Below are 20,682 nucleotides of genomic sequence, written 5' to 3' on the forward strand. Positions count from 1 at the left end.
GCTTCAGCTCTCTGAATCACAAGGCTGCAACGAGGTCAGGAACAAAACCAGTTGCTCCTAAGGTATACAGGCAGTGCTCCATAAATGTGAGCCATGACTGATTGCAGGAGTTCAGCAGACAGGAGCTACCCAGGGTTGGATCCCAGCTCTGCCCCTCAGCCAGATCCATGGACATAACCAAGTCACGTATGGCTGAGCCTCACGGTTTCCTCATCTGTGAAACGGGGATAATAAAAGTGGCTTCCTCCCAGGGCTGTGGGGAGGAGGAGAGGAGCCAAGACACCCACACTGAAAGTGCCTACCACAGAAGCCAGCGCCTGGCCAGGGCCCCACAGCTGCTAAGGAACCAGGTTTCTAATTCCCAGGGGCACAGTGGGTACACTGCGCTCCCTTCTCCCCTGGGAAGGTGGCTGAAGCCCTGGACTCTCAGTTCTCCGCTCCCTGCCCGGGCTCCCCTCCTTCCCAGTGCCCTGGTTCCAGAAGAGTCTCCTTCCAGGTACAGGGGTCTTCTGGAAGCTTCGGGGTGGAGTTTAGGAGGGCGGCCTGGGGGGAGGGGGTGGGGGAGGGGAAGGAGAGGAGGACCTTCCAGAACACGCCCACCCCTGCGCACACAAATGCAGGCTCCCGCCCACTCTGCCACCGCCCCAGCCCCCACTTCTGGCCTGCGATCTGCCCGGATTCTCCCCATAACTGGCTTCAAACCCAGCCGCCCCGCCCAGCTGTAATTACAGAGAGAGCCCAGGAGGAGTCTGTGCCCAGCCCTGACGTCAGCCAGAAGCTTCTAGCCGGATGAGCTCACCCCACATGGAGCAGCAGTGGTCCCACTCGGGAGGTGTCACGCCCCTGGGGTCTCTTCCTGATGAAGAAAAAAAAAAAAAAAGCCAGAGGGTCTCAGTGAGCCCCCTCACCGCAGATCCAGGCTGTCCGCTCCATGCCTGCCTGGCGCAGGGGGGCGGGGGGGGGGGGATCCAGGCTCCGCACCTGTTCCCCACCTGCAAAAGGGGGGTGCCCACAGCAAAGACATCGTGGTGAGGTTATGTGCAGCGTCTCCGGGACCCACGGCAGTGCCACACGAGTCAATAAACGGTGGCGACTGTTGTCACTGTGTATTATTATTTTTAGCAGAGTGCTTCATCGGAGCGCTGCTTCATATCAAAATAATGGCTCGACCTATGACTCATGGGCTCCTGGGCACCCCCACCCCACCCGCTCTGGTGGAGAAGGCAGAGCTGAGACCCTGAGGCCCTCAGAGGGGGAAATGGCATGTCCAAAGTCGCCTAACCCTCCATGGGAATTAAGTCCCAGGGGCCGTCAGGCCAAAGGAGGATTCATCAGTCCCCTCTTTGGGCATTTTGGGAACAGCAGGGAGATCGAGAAAACAAGCCTGTGTCCTAACAGGAGGTCCTGCCTGGGGAGGGTACAGAGGATGATCACCACGATTAAATCAGGATCTGGGGCCAGGGCTCCTGAACACTTCCGACGGCGGTTTCCTCATCTGTAGAATGGGATGACAGAACCCTTGCTTTACAGGCTTGTGGGGGTGGATTAATGAGTTCATGTTTGTCAAGGCCTGGAGCAGAGCCCAGCATGGAGCCAGTCACTGATCATTCAGAGTTGAAAACATAAAAGCACTGTCTGATCCCTCTGCTAAGCACCGCCTGAGAATGTCCCCTGTATCCCGATGACCCGCCCAGGAGGAGGCAGCCACTAAGTCCATGTCACAGGAAATAATGAGAATAATGTCACAGCTGAAGGAGATTTTTTTTTTTTTTTTTTTTTTTTTTGGCTTAACCAAAGTGACCTGCCTGAGGCCCCGGGGTGCATTTTCTTGTAAACTCCAGGCTTAACCAGGGTCCCAGGAAGTCAGGGTAGCAACAACCCCCAGCCCTGGGGATCTGGTCCACCTCCAGACCTGCTCCCACCCCTCAGCCCACATCCCCCTCCAGGGGAGGCCTGACGACCTGCTCGGTTTTCAGCCAGAATCCTGTTGGGTTGGTTTAGCCGGAATCCCCTCTGACCCCCTGCTTTTCTTCTTAGTCATTTCCACCCACTGACCCTCATTCATGGCTATTGATTCCCTTGGCAGGTGCCATATTGGAAGTGGAGCCCAAGCCTCCTCCCCCAGCAAAACCTCAGTGCTCCTGGTGACCACACCTGCCACAGCCACCATGCCCACCATGCCCACCCTGCCCCCGCCCAAAGTCTCCCTGGCCCTGATTGAACGCGTGTCATTTGAATCTATTGCACTTTTCCGTTGTTCTTTTCTTTTCTATTTTTTTAATCACTCTCAGGGAACACCGAGGCTCTCAGACTTTGGTCAGGCTGTGAGTGGGGATTCCAATCTAGGGCCATCTGCGTGTCCAGATCCCCTGGCCTCCTGCCTGCTCTTCCCCTTTTGCAGGTCCCCAGGGGGTAGACAGGATGCGACATGCTCACAGGGAGGTATTTGCAGAGGGTGACCTGAGCCCTCAGCCAGGCAAGGGTTATTAATAGCCAGGCCTGAGTGGCCTGCAGGGGAGGTGGCTCTGGAACCAGGGAGGGGGCGGGGCCGAGCGGGCGGAGGGGGAGGAGCAAGGGTCCGGAGAGGCTGAACCGGCAGGGCAGGCCCCTCCCCGCCCCCTGTCGCCGGTTCCCTCAGCAGATTCTCCGGGGCTGGTTCATCACCTTTGAATACCCTGGTGACAGGAGGCGCTTGCAAAACCCGCCTCCAGCCCCCCCCCCGCCCCCCAGCAGCAAATAAATAGAGGGCTCCGAGCCCTGGAGAAGCCAGGAGAAGTTTCTAGGCGCCTGTCCCCGAGGTTTATTAAGCTTCTGGCTTCACTCTCGACCTCAGCAGCCCTGGCTGGGAGCCTGGACAGCTCGGCAGGACAGTGTCTGGCTCCCTGGTCTCTGAAACCGTGCAGAGAAAGGTCCTCGGAGATTCTGCCTCACGTGTTGGGGGGTCACCTTTAGTGGGGACCCCAGCCTGGTGAGCACGGCCACTCTTGGCCGTGGTTGGCTCTGCTGCTCCCTGACGGAGGATCCACTGGACTCCTGCCTCCCAAGGCTGAAGAATAAGCTCTGAAAGCCATCTCACCCGCGCCTTGGCCGTGCTGTGTGACCTAGGGTCGGTGGCTGCCTCTCTCTGAGCCTCCCTTTCCTCTCCGAGCTCAGCAGTCACCATGGCTGACGGTCAGATGCCTTTCTCCTGCCACTACCCAAGCCGCCTGCGCCGAGACCCCTTCCGGGACTCGCCCCTCTCCTCCCGCCTGCTGGACGATGGCTTTGGCATGGACCCCTTCCCAGACGACTTGACCGCTTCTTGGCCCGACTGGGCTCTGCCGCGCCTCTCCTCTGCCTGGCCGGGGACCCTGAGGTCGGGCATGGTGCCCCGAGGGCCCACGGCCGCGGCCAGGTTTGGGGTACCCGCCGAGGGCAGGGGCCCCCCACCCTTCCCCGGGGAGCCCTGGAAGGTTTGCGTCAATGTGCACAGCTTCAAGCCCGAGGAGTTGACGGTGAAGACCAAGGATGGGTACGTGGAGGTCTCAGGTGAGTGAGGGGACCAGCCCGGGAGGGGAGGGCCGGGCTGGCTAGGGGACAGTCAGTGACATCTTGACACAGGTGACTTCAGGGCTGGAGAATGCAGCCCCAGATGCTATCTGCATGGAAAAGCTCTCTCCCCGGGCCCAGGGGCAGACTGAACCTGACCTGGCCCCTGGGGCCTCTGGGTGCCACTCAATCTGAGCACAGGCAGGAGAACAGGGCAGGTCAGACAGCATTTAACATAAAGAGCAGATTCAACAGGATAAGGAGGAACTGCAGTAAGATGCCCCAGCATGCCACACAGGGCCGAGAAGGACCATTTTAATGCCAAGTACAAAACTATTGATGCCCAGCCTGGGTTTCCAGGGAGTCACCTCCCCTGTCCCAGAGAAGGAAACTGGGTTCAGCAGGCCTCAGGGTGACGCTGGCTGGTGAGCCCCACAGAGCGGGGCGCAGGCTTAGCACCTGCTTCACCAGCAACATCTCCGACTGCACAAGGATCTGGGCTAGAAATATTCTTACCATTCTTTCCCCCAAAGAACCCTCCCTCCAGCCCAGGGGCAGCAGGAGCCGGGTGTCCATCCCATTTTGCAGCTGAGGTGTCTGAGGCCCAGGCGGGCCCTGTTCAAGGTCGCGCCATGAGTCAGCAGTGGAGCCTGGGCCTGTCCCCGATGCTGGGCCCAGGGCTCTGGCTGGCACATCCCCAGCCTGGGAGTGGGGACCGGCTGGGGGCAGAGACAGGAGGAGCCGGTAAGGGCCCTGCCCCTGTTCATGCTCCATTAAAAAGAGCCAGTTCCTGGCAGAGGCCTCTCAGCCAAAAAATCAATAAAAGCCATCACGAGCAGCAGCCGGGCAGGGACAAGCCCTGGCAGAGCTCAGGGGGGGAGATCCAGAGCTGCTCCAGGCAGAACTATAAGCACCGAGGCTGCGGAGGCCCAGGGTGTGGTGGGCCCCAGCCACGTGCTGCTGGTGGGGTGGGGGGGGTCAGCGGGGCTCCCTGGGCTGGCCTGGCCCTGGGGGAGACTGGCTGTGGCCCTGGATCCTGTGCAGGACGTGCAGATGACTTCACTTCTTTGCATCTCTCTCTCCTTATCTGGAAATCTGTGTTCAAACAGCTGAGGATTGCCCTGACGCTCCAGTGTGCCCCTACCTGGCGCCTGGAATGCAGGTAGCCCGGTGGCTGTGACGACATTGTGGTGGAACAATAGCGTGTGTGGTGCGTGGCCAGGTCCCAAGAAACAGGGAGGGGATAGATGGCATTTGAGACCCGGATTCCAATCCCAGTTCATTGACGGGATGGATGGGGGCTTCAAAGTCCTCCCCACTCTGAGCCTCAGTTTCCCCAGCTGGGGACCAGGATCCTAGTTATCGGTGCCCCACGAGGCTCCAGGACGATTTCATGTCTGTGGAAAACACATGACGGTAGATGCGTGTCTACAAACTGGAGCTAATAATAGTGCTGTGCAGGGCCATTCTTCTCGCCCCTCCTGCTGGTTTCCATTACATTTCATTCTGGGAGCTTCTGTCCGTCCCACACCTGGATGGGGCGTGGGAGAGGAGGAGCCCATGACTTAACTTTTTTGTAGGGTTTTTCCCTTCATCCTCCTTTGAAGGTGCTTTTCAGCCGGCGGGATCTGACAGTCCCAGGCCGAGACCCCAGCTAAGAACCAGACTCCTCTAGGGTCCTTAAGGGCATCTGGAGGGCTCAATTCCTCCATCTATAAAATGGGTCCACTGGAGCTTCAATAAGAAGCCAGTTCGATGTGCAATTAGTGACCTCAGCTAGATTAATTCCCTGAGAGCACAGGCCAGATCTTTCCTAAAGAGGTTTTAAAAGTAGGATTGATAATGAGGGGCTCAAAGTAAAAGCCAATTTCAGCCCTGCATGGTGAATCATGCCTGTAATCCCAGCCACTGGGGAGGCTGAGGCAGGAGGATTGCAAGTTGGAGGCCAGCCTCAACAAACTTAGACCCTGTCTAGAAATACAATTTCAGAAAAGGGCTGAAATTTTCAGCTCAGGGGTAGAGCACTCTTGGCTTGAATCTCCAGCTGTACTGGGCCCTCTGCTAACAGCCCACCCGTGCTGGACTATAGGTTCCTCCCAGGGCTTTCCAAGAGTGTGGGTGACGGTGTTCACATCTCCCCACCTCCATTTTACAGATAAGGAGACCGAGGCCCAGAGAAACCAATTCACCTGCTTCTCTGTCGGTGTGTGAGACTCAGAGCCAGGGTTACGGCGGCCACATCTGCCGTTGGCCCTGCGGTCCTGACCCGACCCCACCTGTTTGCCTGTTTCTGAGTCTTTTTCTCATCACTTCCAGGACCCCCAGGGTCCCAGCTTTACTGTTGGTCTCATAAAGAGAGGGACTAAGTATTTGCATCAGGGTGTCCATAGCCATCTGAGAAAGGGACGTGGGGGAGCTCAGAGTCTTGAGGAACCCAGGCCGCGGACAGGGCTGTGCGCTGCAGGACTTATCAGAGGCTTTATTAACGGAGTTGGAATCTCGGAGAGGCAGCGGCCTGTTGCCTGACCGTGTTCGGATGTCTTGTTCCAGGGCAGCGCTCGGTCAATGTTGGACGAGATCATTTCTATCATGTCTCGCTGCCCTCCCCCCATCCTACGGCCACCAGCCAAGAAATGTTCCCTTCATGGGCCACTGAGCCAGGCGCTGGCTGAGGAAGGAGCTGGGCAGCCCTAGGCCCTTACTGCGCGCCCTGTCTTAATCCCGGGGCTCGGCCACCCTGGACACGGCACCTCCTTTCTTGAGTAGAGCCGGTCACGGTCCCCCAAGGGCTGTGCCTGCTCCCCGCACCGACATCTCTGCAGATAGTGGCAGCTGTCCCTAGCCGTCCCTCAGAGGAGCTCAATCTTTACAGACCGTCATCCTCACTTCATCTGCTTACAAAAGCACATGTAGACCTGTGTAGATTGGAGTATGCTAATGATATGCAAATGAAGCTTCATACCCATCCCCCTTTGACTTGACTCTCCCCCTCCTGGGGCTCCCCTTCTGCTCTCAGGCACCCCCTCCTGGAAATTTCCAGAGCATAGACAGACACCTTCAGCCTCAGAGGAGCAGACCTTACCCAAACATCAAAGCCACACGCTCACCTCCACACCCATTTTATAACTTACAAAACGACTCTGACTCACTGTCACTGTTCCTCATCCTAACCCAGCCAGGTAGCAGGTGTCACTCCCATTTCAGAGAATAAACGGAGGCTCAGAGAAGGGTAGAGATGTGCTAAGAAACAGGACAGGAATTCCCATCCGAACCCCAATTCACATCTCAAACCTATTTGCCTGTTTCTGAGAGTCTTCCTTCCGTCCCTTTCAGGCTGTGTGACCTTGGGCAGGTCAGTTACCCTCTCTGAACTTCAGATTTCCCATTCCACAAAATGGTAGTAATAAAAGCACCTGATTTCTAATCTTGTTGCAAAAGTTAAAGGAATCGACGTAGGTAAGGGGCTTACAGCAGTGACCGACACTAATACCATTCAGTTGCTTTGACTTAGATGGGATTAGGTTCCCATAAACCCATCATACATCGAACATAGCAGGTCCAGACTGCATTGAATATACCTGATCTGCTGAACACGGTCACTGAGCCAAGTCCACCTTAAACCTGCTATGTTTACCAACTTGGTAAAATCATCCAAACACAAAGCCCCTTTATAATAAGTCAGTGAATCACTCATAGAATTTGCTGAGTGTCCACTTGCAAACCCTGAGCCAGGACAAGGTTGAAAAATAGCAAATGGAATGATTCTGGGTCAAGGAAGGCCCCATCAAGCTCGCCATCATCATCAGCACCACCACCTCCACCACCATCATCCTCTCCTCATTCTCTGGGCCCAGCAGAGACCGGGGGTCCCAGGGTGCAAAAGGGCTGAGTCAGAGGCACTGGCCGGTCCCCAGGGGAAGCAGCTCTGGAGGCCCAGGCTTTGGGGAGAGGACCAGAGAACAGACAGTGTTCTTCTGGCCCCGCGCCCATGCTAGAGCCAGGCGGTTGGTTGTTACAGAGTTGGCAACAGAGAGTAAACTTTTGGAGTGACGGTACATTCCCTGCGTAGCCGGTTCTGCTGGCCAGATCCTTGGTTCAGAAACGAATCCCTGTAAAAGCACCACTTCTTCCTCACGGTGGGAGAGCAAGTGGGTGCAGGGCTTCCTGAGGGCAAAGTAGCCATAGGGAACAAGCCTTAGACATTCTAAAACATGAGCCAGGTGCGATGGTGCGACTTCAGGGGCTCGGGAGGCTGAGGCAGGAGGATCGCAGGTTCAAAGCCAGCCCCAGCAACTCAGGGAGGCCCTAAGCAACTCAGCGAGGCCCTGTTTCTAAACAAGATATTAAAAAGGGCCGGGAAGGTGGCTCAGTGGTTAAGCACCCCTGGGTTTAATCTCCAGTACCCAAAAAAGAAAGTCTAAAGCATAGAGAATCTCTCCTAAGGAAGCCACAGGACCCAGGACGAGGATCTAGCTTCAGTTTTGAGTGCAACCGGGGTTTGTTCCAATGTCAGGAACCTTCTCAGTGTCACTGAGTGGGGAACTAAGTGAGCTGTCCTGTATCTCTGCAGTGGGACGCTGTACACCACTAAAAGGCACGTCGTCCAAGAATATCGGGTACTATGGAAAAAAACAATTAGAGCATGTTAGCCAGACAGAAAAAACAGGCTGCAAGCATAACGCACAGAGCGATCCCCATTTAATAAAATATATGGCTCCTGTCTCTACCAAATAACATTTGTGCCTCTCTAAGCAACATAAAGAAACATCTGGAACCTATAAAGATGGAACTATGGGTGGTCTTGATTTTTTTTCCTTTTTTTAACCTTTTATAACATGGATATGCATTATGTATGTAATCAGAAAAGGGTCCCTAAATGAATAATTAATGATAAAGAGGAAAGGTGATCACCTATAAATTGTCAGTTTAAAAAAAAAATCCGGACAGCAAAAGAGGACAGCATATCCTATAAGATTATAATAGTCTGGATTCCAGAGCCCTGGGCTGGCCCCCTGGGGAAGTGAGGTTCTGGATTGTGGTCCGGCAGAAAGCGCCCCTGTGCACCTGTTCATCCAAAAAGAAACCCGATCCCTGCACTCAAAAGAAGGAGGAAGAGGAGGGGCCCAGAGGATCCGAATTTGCTACACAAAATTGCAAGAGAAAAGCCAGTTTGGGGCCCAGACTCCTTCTGGATTTATTTTTTTCCTCCCTGTGGGAGGTGGGGCTGGTGAAAATGTCACCTCCGTGGCTCCATGGCCTCCCTAAGGAGAGGCTGGAAGTGTTCCGCATATCAATGCATTGTTCTAGAATGTTCTCTCACTACTAGGTACAGATAATGTGGTTCTAAAAGGGCTAATCGGGAACTGGAACAGGCAGAAATCAGAGGGCAGAAGGGCATCAGGCTGCAGATTCAGAGACAGCTGATTCAAAGCCCAGAGCGGCCAGGGACCTGCTGGGTGACCCCCCGGGCCTGACCGGGGCCTCCGTGTGCACCTGGACCACAGGGGAGCAGGCAGCCCCACCTCAGAGCCTGGAAGGGGCTAAAGCAAGCTGGATAGAAAGGGTCCCTCCGCAGGTGGCTGCCCTTCCCTGTCCCCCTCCCAGCCTGGGCTGTGAGCCCTGGGGTCCCGCTGCCTGGCCAGCGGGCAGGAGTCAGGGGAGAGAAATGGACGATCTGGTGCACCAGGGCCCGGTTTCCACCATTTCCTAAGACTAGCAGATGTCCCCAACCAGAGTCAAGCCCCTCTCCCTGCAGGACCCTGCTGCATCCTCATGGCCGCCTGAGAGGTGGACCTGAGTGCACAGAGACCCTGGACCACCCCTCAGCCACACAGCCAGACAGGACTGGAGCCCTGCGGGGTGCCCTCCCAGGGACCCAGGTGGCGACATGTGACATTCCTCTTTCTTGCAGGCAAACACGAGGAGAAGCAGCAGGAAGGAGGCATCGTCTCCAAGAACTTCACCAAGAAGATTCAGTGAGTGACCTGGGGACGGGTCAGGGGTGGGGGGCTCCAGATGGGGAGGGCCGGGGCGCCGGGACCCAGGTCTGGGCTCTCTGTCCCTCACCTAGCTCTTGCAAGGCCTCCCCGCCTTGGAGCAAGGAATGGAACTGTCACAGCTAGAGGGAGAGGAAACTGTGGCAGAGCTGCAGGGGGGTGCCAGAGGGGGAGGGGTGACCTCTCTGGTCAGCAGGGCCCTGCTCTGGGCCTTTCCCCAGCCCTGGCCGGCTGCATTTAGGAGAAAACACACCACCGTCCTTGTATTGGGGGGAAACAGAGTCCCCACAAGCGAAAGGGTCTGGCCCAGGTCTACTCTGAGAACTCAGCATGACCCTCCCTAAACAGATGGCTGACCTCTGGCCTCCGTGACCAAGGAAACCTGGCTCCTGCTCTGTCAGGGGTGATCCCAGTCTTGGAAAGTGACCAGCTGAGGCTGCTGGCCTCCAGGGGGTCCTCGTAGTGGCCGTTGGTTATGACAGTTCTTGTCAGTGTCTCTCCAGAGACTCAAGACGAGAGAGCTCCAGGGGCATCCCAAGCAGGGCCACGCTGGGGAGGGGACGGCCCAGGAGAGAAGTCGGGGAAATTATCCTCTTTAAAGATGGCCATTCCCCGGGCTCTGAAGCCTGGGGTAAAGCTTGCTGGGAATTCCCTGACCAGATTCCAATGGCTGAAGTGGCTGGAGGCCGGGCTGCTCTTCAGCGGGTGGTGGACAGAGTGTTAAGACTGTTCAAATGTAAAGCTGGGGCCCGGGAGTGCACCCCTGTCATCCCAGCAGCCCGGGAGGCTGAGGCAGGAGGATGGCGAGTTCAAAGCCAGCCTCAGCAACAGCGAGGCCCTCAGCAACTCAGGGAGACCCTGTCTCTAAATAAGATACCAAACAGGGCTGGGGATGGGGCTCAGGGGTCGAGTGCCCCTCAGTTCAATCCTGGTATCAAAAGGAAAAAGATGTCAAGCTGTTGGCTAGCCTGCGGATACAACCTCTAGCCAGGGTTGGGGACCGGGCTGGGTCCGTGGGAATGAGCTCTAAGCCAAGACTCCACAGGGCTGGGATGCAGGAGAGCCGCTGGGGCTCCTGGGACCTCCTGGCCCTGCTCAGATTGTCGACTTCAAGGAGTGGGGCCGGAGATGGGGACAGCCTTGGGCCAATCTCAGGAGACCTCATGGCTTCTTCCTGGGAAAACCACAGTCGTTAGAGGTCAGGGGAGTTTCTTCTTCAGCCCGACTGGGATCCTTGGGGGTTTCCACCCAGGCAGGAAATGCATCCCAAAGGCCGCATTTGGATGGCAGAGGGGACAGAGGGATGGGCCTATCTGGAGGGGGGCAGGGTGGGACCGCAGCTGGGCGCTTTCCTTCCCCCGACTTGGGTGACAGAGCAAACCGGCATCGGTGGGCGCAGAACGGCGTCCGCAGGATGATCGGAGTCCTAGCTTTCCCACCATCGGGGCTCAACCCCGGGTCACCTGGGGAGACACCTTGGGCACGTCTAAGCCCGTCTCCAGGCCTGGGATTCCCCGTGCATAATGACACAGCACAGTCCCGGGTGACCAAGACGATCCCGTGAGGGTCAGTGTTCCAGGGCTGGATGACACTGCAGTTGGTGTCGCGATGCTGATGCGCCTCCCCAGGACATGGATGCATACCAGTGTCACCCCCTTTCCCCTCCCAGGACATAGGCTTAGAGAGGCCAGAGGACCAGCCCCAACTCTGACGGCCAGGAAGAGTCCGAGTTCCAGTGCCCCGTCCACCTGCAAAGCCCTGGCTCTGCCACCTGGTGCCAGGCACCTGTCCATCCCCACAGCCACAGGGAGCCCCAGGTGTTTGGCCTCCCTTGCTTCAAGAGCTTGGCTCGGCAACTGCCCCTGGCTCCTCTTCCTCGCCCACCACCGTCCTGGGAAGCGCTCTTGCTGATCTCCATGGTCTCGAGTTGGCAGGGCGTCCTCGGGGTGGTTGTGGCTCAGGGTCACACGGGTTTCTGTTCAGGGTCACAGCTCCCTGGCCCTTCTGTGACGGGTCCTTCCCATGATCACGAACAGGCTCGGCTCATACCTTGGTTCTTGAGGATCATCAAGACCCCTGCGGTTAAAATAGGCAGAGCCTCTGGAGACTGACTTCCCCCCACGGTCCTTTACTTCACAAGTCTGGTGCCCAGGGAGGTGGTAGAGGATCGGGGTTGGCTACTCTGAGTTTGGAGCCCAGGGTTCCAATTCGCATTCCCATCTGCCGAGTCCCAGCTGTGTGACCTTGGGGGAGTCCGTTCACCTCTCTGAATCTCAACTGTAAATTGGGGATAGTAGTAAAATCCACCTGTTTGGATTATTGTTATTGTTAACAACTCAACGAGATAATTTTAGATACCTGGCACATAAAAAGGGTGCTCAGAAGGTCATAGCTTTCGTTATTTTTATTAATAATGCCATCTCAATGAAGCCATCAACATGACCATGCAGTTTCAACTTTGTTGAGGAAACCGTGTCCCAGAGAGCCTCATTCATTCCCAAATAACCCCAAATTTATTTATTTATTTATTTTAAATCTTATTAGCATTGGAACCAGGTCTGGGCTCATAAATCCCATCTTTGATGCTCTCTCACTCCCCTTGAGAGAGCTGGTACATGGCTTGCCACTTGGTTTCCCGAAGCCTCCACTTAGTGATCTGTGAAATAGGCACGTTAGTTCTTACCTATTCCCCATACCCGTCTCTCACGAAGCTCCAACCAGGTGACGCCTACAGCTGAGTTTGGGGAACAAAACAATTGTGACCTGCTGAGACCTGTTGAATCCCATCCTGAGTATGTTGCCATCGGAAAGCCATCCATGTGGCCAGCCTGACCCCTTGACCTACCTACGCGACGGTCCCACCCATGATCCCACCGCTAATGCATTTTGCCATCAAGTACTCCCCACCAGGCACACGGCAAATGGAGACACGTCAGCTCCTATAACCCCTGACTTGACCTCCATGAGGAGCACTAGCCGTGGTCATTTTTCCCAGCAACTGGTCCACGGTGACCTCAAGCTAGGACTGATGCGGGGTCCAGGGCTCCCTTTTGAGTTAAGAACTACTGCTGGGGCCGGGTGTCACCGGCAGTCCGACTCTGAGCCGCTCTGTGAGATACTGTGCCCACCTGACTGTATTAAACTCATTCCTCCTCGGCTCTTTGTAGAAGAGGATCCAAACTCACCTACCAAGGGCAATTGGGGGGCCTTCCAAGGTCAGGCAGAGAGACTAGATCTGGGGTTCAGAGCCCGCATGGTGCCCCCCCCAGCCTAAGGTCACCTTCTTTCAGATGAACACCAATGTCTAAGTCACAGGAAAAATGACAGGTGGCTCGACTCTGTGCTTCTCCTAGGCTTCCTGCGGAGGTGGATCCTGTGACCGTGTTTGCCTCGCTGTCCCCAGAGGGTCTGCTGATCATCGAGGCTCCCCAGGTGCCCCCTTACTCACCATTTGGAGAGAGCAGCTTCAGCCATGAGCTCCCTCAGGACAGCCCCGAAGTCACCTGCACCTGAGACCCCAGCCTCGGCCCACCCTTTGTTCCCTCCCCAGCCCCAGGGCTTCTCCGATTCCAGGGTACAGGACTTTAGCTGAACTCAGATTTAGTGCGACTCCAAGGCTGAGGGGGGATGGGGATGGGGATGGGGAGAAGGACCACAGAGTCCCTGGATGGTGTAGTACTAGGTTCCTCCACAGGGCGTCGTCGTGGGCAGACCCATGCTTGGTTGCCTGAGGCCAAAGAGTCCTGGGAGGTTTTTTTCTTTTGTGACTTTTTTTTTTTTTAAATCTATCTCCATGTAAACACTGTACATTCTCTAATTGCAAAATGAATAAATGGGGACTTGACATTTCACCTTGCATCTGACCTTGCAGCTAGTGCGAGGGTTGCCTTTCTCCGGGGACCTCCCCATTACTCAGATTGTGCCTGCCTTGGGGTTTGGTGGGTGGAGCCCGCGGGCTGGCGCCAGTGTGTTTCTTCACCCCCCTGGTCTGCAAAGGGGGATCCTCAGGTTTAGATCCCCGCCCACCCGGGAAAACAAACAGTGCCTTCTGCCCTCAGCCCAGACCTTTACAGCATGCTCCCAAGGTCCCCAAACGGACACTCCAAGGACTCTGGGACTCCCTCAGTGAATTTTTCTGGCTAAGGTACACCCTTCTTGTGTCTCCTATGTCCAAGTTGGGATTTTTACAGAGGGGACTGTCTCCAGACCGCTCTGCCAAGAATAGGCAAAAAGCCAGGCAGTTGTGGGGTCCTATCTGTAGGGCGATGTGTGTGTGTCCTTGTTTGACTTGTGCTGCTGTTTAGGGGGGAAATAACAGTGAAAAAGTGAATAACAACAATAAAGGAGCTGATATTCTTAGCCTTCTGTGTTTCTTTTGGTGAGAAGCAAAATGCCGGATCACTTAGACGCTATTAGTTAGGAGTGCTGTGGCTTTAGGTAACCATGCCCAGCTAATAGTGGCCTAAAGGACATAAAAAGCTATTTAACTTCACAAGAAGTTTAGGGGTCAGTGGTCTCAGCGTTGTTTCTTCAGCTGTTGTGCCACCAAGAACCTGGAGTGCTTCTGTTTTTTTTCCCTCTACCATCTCTGACAAGTTACAGTCTATCCTCATGGTTGCAAGGTGGCTGCAAAAGCTCCAAGCATCTCATCCTCCTATGACAATGTCTGGGAAGAGAAAGCAGAGGTAAAAAGTTCTTCTCATCTGACTTTTTTGTTTTATCAGTGAGCAAAGTATGTCTCAGAAGCTTCCAGTAGATATCTTCTTTTATCTCATTGGCCCAAACTGGGTTACCTGTCTATCCTGACACTCATCCCTGTACAAAGGAAATGGGCAGCCATGATGGGCCAGAACATGAACCAAATGCGGTTCTGTTGGGAAGCAGCACAGCAGCTGTGAGGGCAATCAGTGGTGCAATGGCTGCCACAGATTCAGATGCTGCCAGGAGCACAGAACCCTGAACCGAGAGGGTGGTAGGGAGCCGGGCTGTTGAAGTGGAGTGTGGTGCGGGCTGCATCCTGTTCTTCCTGTTGTCCCCTCTCCCCTGCTCCCAGCCCCCCATGCCCCCTCCACCGCATGTCCTTTCATTGTGACCACAAAACGGCTGCCATCCCTGCAGCCTCGCATCCTCCCACATCCCAGTCTGAGGGAGCAGAGCCCGGCTTTCCCCAGACCCTCTAGCATCTTCCTAAGACTCATTCTTATTGGACCAGCTCAGATCACATGACCAGTCCTGATCCAACTAGTTCAAGAAACCAGCGTTTTGATTGGCCAGGACTGGGTCACATGCTCCATCGCTGGAGCCAGTCCCATTGCATCCCCAGGGAGATGCTCATTTTGCAATGAGGGAGCGGAGGCCGAGGAGGAGGTGGGTGGGGTGAGTCACGTGGTGACTTGGACCCACGTGTTTGCTTGGGGAAGAGTCCAGAAAGAGTGTAGGACCGCTTCTCCAGGGCCCCCAGACCTCCCTAAGGTCCCTGAGATGGTCGGATCAGGTCCCCTGCTCGGTCCTGTGCAGTAGGCAGTCCCTGGCCACCAGGCGCCCAGTCTAGTGAGGGAGGCAGCATACGCTGGACGCCCTCTAGAGGGCCCTGTGCCCGTCAGTGCCTCTAATCACCCTGCCGGCCTAGGTGGAAGGTCCGGCTCTATGACCCCTTTGCAGAGAAGGAAATTGGGGCATGAAAGTGGCCAGTGCCCCGCCCCCAGTCACACACCCGGTGGACGGCAGGCCCAGGCAGCCCCGCTGCAGGCCTTTGGCTGCCCCTCTGCCTGCCTTTCTCCCAACAAGGCAACATGGAAAGTGCCTTGACTGAGTCGCCATATAGCAAGTCGGGGCTTGGCAGAGGGTGGGACTCAGGGATGGCTTGCTCCAGGAGGAGGTACAGCAGGCTTGAGGGTCGGACACAGAAGGCGGGAAAGAATATATGAGCCGAGGAGAACCGCATGCTCCTTTGAAAATGCTCCTTGTTGTTCACAAGACAGAGTCCATACTTCTTGGCGAGACCCGCGAGGCTGCTGGATCTGTCCCTGGACTATCTCAGTAACCGCAGCCCGGAATCCACCCCACCCCCCCCACCCCCACCACCCCTCGCACCCGCCTGGCTTCTCTCTTCCTCTGACCTCCCAGGCCCTTTCTCTCCAGCAGAACGTTGCCCACCCTGCTTCTGTCCCTTCCAAGGGTCACTGGTCCTCCCTCTTTATTGGCTCCTTCTCCAAGGTCTCATGTGGGCCTCCCTCTCGCTCACCCAACACAGAGAGATTATTGTAACCATCTGGGTGTTTAGTAGCAAAGCAAATACTAATAACAAAACCCCAAATGGATCCAGTCTATTCTGCTTTCAAGGAAGGGGGAGGAGGAATTATTCCAGTTTAGGGGGACCCCCCTCCATTCCCGATTTGCTCAACACATACTTCCTAGACCACCTGCTCTAGGTAAGACACAGAACTAGGCACCGGGTCCCACTTCTTCCCCTTTGGGGAGGCAGGAAAGAGGATGGGGAAAGCAAGGTTGTTATTTCCAAGTTCACCCCTCCTGGCCCCCGAGGGGTTCGACCCCAAGTGGGCAGAGTGGAGACCCATCCACGGAGGAACTGGGCACCTGCCCAAGGACACAAGCAAGATGGCTAAGGCCTGGGGCCATCCATAAGGACGGCAGCAGCTAGACTGTAGCCAGGGGGGTGGGTGAGGAACAGCAGGAGGGTGGACCTGGAAGCTAGAGTCACCCTGCGCACTATTCCATTTTAAATTCTTTGCATTATGAGACTCACGTGGCAGTCCAACTTTTAGGGTGCCATCTGCACCTGGGGGTGCTTTGTGGGCGTGGTCTTGGGGCAGGGGGTGGACGGCGTTTGAGGTCACCCACAGCAAAGTACAGAGAGGCTCCTTCATGGCAGGACGGGGAAGGGAGAAGGGACCCTGAGAATGGAGCTTCGGAGACCGCGCCGATGTTTGGAGGAGGACACTCCATAGAAGGTTTGCTACATTTTTATTTCAATATCTCAGGAGGGCCTGGCTTTCCCAGAGAGCCAGCTGCTCCCCAGATTTGACTACACGTCTCAGGAAAGCAGAGGCCACATGTGGGCACTTCTCCACTGAGTTCTTAACTCCTGACACTTTGTCGCACGGAAGCATTTCATACTCGCCAGATGCACAAATGAATGAATCAAACAAACAAAATCCAAACTCCTTTCTACCACCTTGGAAGTCCTGCATGATCTGTCACTTCCTGTCACCTCTCCAACTTCATCCCCCACAGCTCCCTATCTTATTCCCTACACACAGGTCTCCTTCCTGTCCCTCAAACTCTGTTCTCCTTCTCACCCCAGGACCTTTGCATATTCCTTCTCTTCGGCTGCAAATACTGCCCTGCCCTATAGTATAGTACTGTGAGAGGCTTCACATAGCCTGCAGTGCACACTGCTAAAAAACAGGAATTTTCTTTTCCCATCTCCTCCAGTGCTGTGTTTTATGCCAAGCGCAGAGTTGGCACACTGGAGACCATATATATTTATGGAATGAAGGGCTGAAGGGTGAGTTTAGGTCACCTCGGAAAATCAGGCTCCCAGCAAAAATCTCAAACTCCTAAAATTGCTTCATTTCGGTTCTGGGAACTTGTGGGCCAAGGACAAAAGATCTGACATCAAGATAGATGATAAGCCCCTTCCCCAGAGATCCTCCCGACCAAGTGGCGGAGGAATATTGTTCCAAAACCCTCATTTCCACGAAGCTGGGACTGGAGTGCCCAGAACTGACTTCCACCGGAGCGTCGCGGGGAGTTTTAGCCCCACAGCACCCCCACCCCCGCCCCAGCTCCCTGCAGCCAGCCAGCTGCCAAGGGTGATGTATGGAGATGACTTGATTTGACCTTGAAGGGAAGAAACAAATTAATGTGTCTAGAAATAAATTCCAGGAATCAGTGACTGGCGCCTCTCCACCCTCCCTCCCGCACCTCATGAGTTGTGCATTATAATGTGAAAATCAATAGCGTCTCCTAAATGAGCCCACACCTGGAGCCGGCCAAGGGGTGGGGCTGCCCGGAGCCCCCACCCCCACCCCCACATCCGGGGCCCTGCAGTTGGCTGGAGGTGTGGGACCCTGCGGGTCGGCCAAGGCCTGCAGTAAGGTCAACCCCACCGGTCCCCAGCTCCAGAGCTGCACGGGTGTGAGCAGATGTGGGTTCCTGGTGGCTCTAGAGGGAGAGGGGAAGGGCCACCATGTGGAACCGCAGTGCCTTATTCTTCTCCCAAAATGACTTCAGTGTGCAGGGGCTGGAGAGACTCCAAACCCGGCCCTTAATTTAGGAATTCAATATAGGTCCCCTGGGTACTTGTGCTTAACGCCAGATCCAACGCCGGGCGCTCAGCGACACAGATGCCAGGTGTCCAAACATATCAGTGTCTGGTGTCTTAATGCACCACTTGGTAAATTCCACTGCCCGGTCTCTGAGGGTCCCCCGCGGTGTCCTAACCTGTAGGAAGCATATCTCCTATTCTGGGGCCTTCTCCATCTGCGGCCTCCAGAGAGACTGCCCGGCCCAGAGCCAGCCAGTTCCTGCGGGTGTAGGGGACTCGGGGAGAGTGGGTTTCACAGGCGGAGCCATCCCTGCGCACCCACGGTCACCTCCTTCACTGTGCCCTTGCACTCTGGGCCACTCTCCACCTGTCCTGGTGTCCCCAGGGCCAGAGACCTGACAGCTAGGGACAGCCCTGGGCCCGCAGCCTGCTGCGGTTATTCAGCCAGTCACTCCAGACACAGGCGCTGGCCCATGTCCCCACACCTCCCTCTGCCTCCTGAGGACCCCCGGGCTTCCCTGTGTGACCCCCTCTTCTTGGGATCTGTGAGTTCAACCAACCGTCTTAACAATGGCATCTGTCTCCTGTTGGCCTCCCCGTATCTAAATAATAATAAAATACACTTCACACACTTTCCAACCCAGCCGCCGCTTCACCACCAAACCCCTCTTAAGAATCAGCAGGAGAACTTAGGAGCTGTGGCCGGTATTTTTTTTTTTTTTTTTTTTTTGCTTTTTTATTTTTTTTGTTGTTGTTGTCCACATTTTTTTTTATTGGTGCTTTATAGTCACCTGTAATGACAGGATGCTGTTATAGCTCTTGGTCCATGCACACAACATGGCAATATAATCTGGCCCATGTCACTCCCTAGCACTGTCCCCACACCGCTGGTCCCTGTCCTTTGCGGATCTCTCTTTGATTTCCAGGAGGTCCACCCCCTACACACCTTCCTTTTCCTTTGTCCCCTCTAGTTTTGAGTGGCATTTTGAATGATCAGCGTCCTACCAATTGTTCAAGATCTTGAATCTCTATCCCTCTCTCTTTCTTTCTCTCTCTCTCTCTCTCTCTCTCTCTCACACACACACACACACACACACACACGCACACCCCTACTATGGATCAGCCAGGGCACTGGGCCTGGGGAAGAGAGATTTCTCGGTCCTTGTAGGTTTCTATCCTCCTGAGTATATTTGGGGGTTCCCAGGCAATAAAGAACATAAGTAGGGTCCAGGGGGGACCAGGCGTGGCCAGAGGTCCTGGGGGCAGCGGGCTGTTTGGAATCTGAGCTCTGATCCCAGCTCTGCTGCTGGCCGTGTGTGACCCTCTTGTCCCTGGGCCTCAGCTCCTCACCCCTATAAGCCCGTGGTGGGCTGCAGGGTGAGATGCGGAGCAGAGGAGGCCTGCGGGGGAGGCAGGAGCAAGGGCTGTGGGTGGCCCTGGGCCTCCCCCAGAGGGCTGACCAGGACCTTCCAGAGACCCACAGTAGGTCACTGAACAGGGGCCCTGGAGCCTGTACCTGGAGCCGGTACTCCTAGCACCTGCCCCCGTCCTCTTCATCTCTGTGAGGAGAAGACGCTCAGGAACTGGGGACCCAGAGACAATGTCCCCGTCTTCACTGTCAGAGGTTTGACGCCCCATCCCCCCCCCTTCGTTGGTGGTCCCCAGCCCCCGCTCAGGGACGGGCCCCTTAAGGTAAAGGCAGAGAAAACCGCAAATTCGACTTTGAGGTCTGAATGATGCTTCAGGAAAGAGAAGGGTGACCTTGGCCCCTCGCCGTCAGCGCAGATTCCAGAAGGTTCCAGGTCTCCCCAGGCCAGCTGGCTCTGCTGCCGAACCACAGGAGCCTTGTCTAGGTCCATCGGGGTCCATCCAGCAGCAGAGCTGGGAGGGCCAGGAGGGGCCCAGGCCCGACCCCACAGGGCAGTGTCCGCGGTCCCCAGGGCAGGTGTCCAGGAGCCATTCCGGGTGGGGCCCAGACGCTCAGCCTCCAGCACCCCTGAGGGGTCCCCGAGGTGGGGGGAGGGCGGCAGGTCCCTCTGAAAAAGTCAGACAGCATCTCAGCCTGGGAAGCCCTGGCCTGGACACACTCCCCGTGGCTCTCGTGTCACCGGGGAGAGGCCTGGTCCCAGAGAGCCTCAGAGGACCCCCTCCCCGGCTCCAGGATTGAAAGAACCCCTGGGGAGGTGGGCACTGGGGTGGGGCTGCCTGGGAGGAGCTCAGAGGCCGCCTGGGACCAGCCTGAAGAACTGGAAGAAATGTCACGTTGGAGCCCGACCCGGGGCGATCGTCAGTATTGGGAAGTGTTTTATTGGCTGCGAGGACTCCCTGTGCCTCCCTGTCATTCTCCCGCTCAGTGGACAGCCACCTCTGCAGGGTGGCACCGAGGTCCCACAGCTGGGAGAGGCTCCAGGGCTGGGCCAGTCTCAGATCTGGGCATCCAGGCTCCAGCCTGGCTCCTGACCACTAGGCCAGGGGGAGGGAGGTGGAAGGAGGGGTGACAGTCTCCAGCCAGGGGACCCCGGGAGGGGTGGGGAAAATAGACCAAAGAACCAAGCCCAGTCCTTAATCCCCACCCAAAGCCTCGGTTTCCTCATCTGTAAAATGGGCACAGTTAACCACCCACAGCGTGCCCCAGAGAATTGCTGGGAAGAGCCGCAGAAGAGTTTGTGGTGAACGGAACCGGGGCGCCCGTGGTTTAGGTCACTGTCCCCGCACCTCAGGGAGGCAGGGAGGGCAGAGGGACGGAAGGACCCGCTGGCTTGGAGAGGCCGCCTGGCGACCTGCTGTCCTGCGGTGACTCCGTTTCTCCTGCAGCTGTCCGAGGTCCATCAGAGCCGCAGGACACACAGGGACTCACTCTGATCTGAG

At 56.1% G+C, this 20,682-nt stretch overlaps 1 protein-coding gene across 1 annotated transcript; it reads left to right on the plus strand.

Annotated features, from left to right (window-relative positions):
• Positions 1 to 2,702: 2,702 nt before the first annotated feature.
• Hspb8 (heat shock protein family B (small) member 8) lies at positions 2,703 to 13,883 on the plus strand. The gene is made up of 3 exons (XM_027923371.2): positions 2,703 to 3,528; positions 9,440 to 9,503; positions 12,878 to 13,883. Exons 1-3 carry the CDS (start codon positions 3,162 to 3,164, stop codon positions 13,035 to 13,037), a joined length of 591 nt encoding a protein of 196 aa, XP_027779172.1. The 5' UTR covers positions 2,703 to 3,161; the 3' UTR covers positions 13,038 to 13,883.
• Positions 13,884 to 20,682: the final 6,799 nt, after the last annotated feature.

Source organism: Marmota flaviventris, chromosome 1 (genome assembly GCF_047511675.1).
Source record: "Marmota flaviventris isolate mMarFla1 chromosome 1, mMarFla1.hap1, whole genome shotgun sequence".
Lineage (NCBI taxonomy): Eukaryota > Metazoa > Chordata > Mammalia > Rodentia > Sciuridae > Marmota > Marmota flaviventris.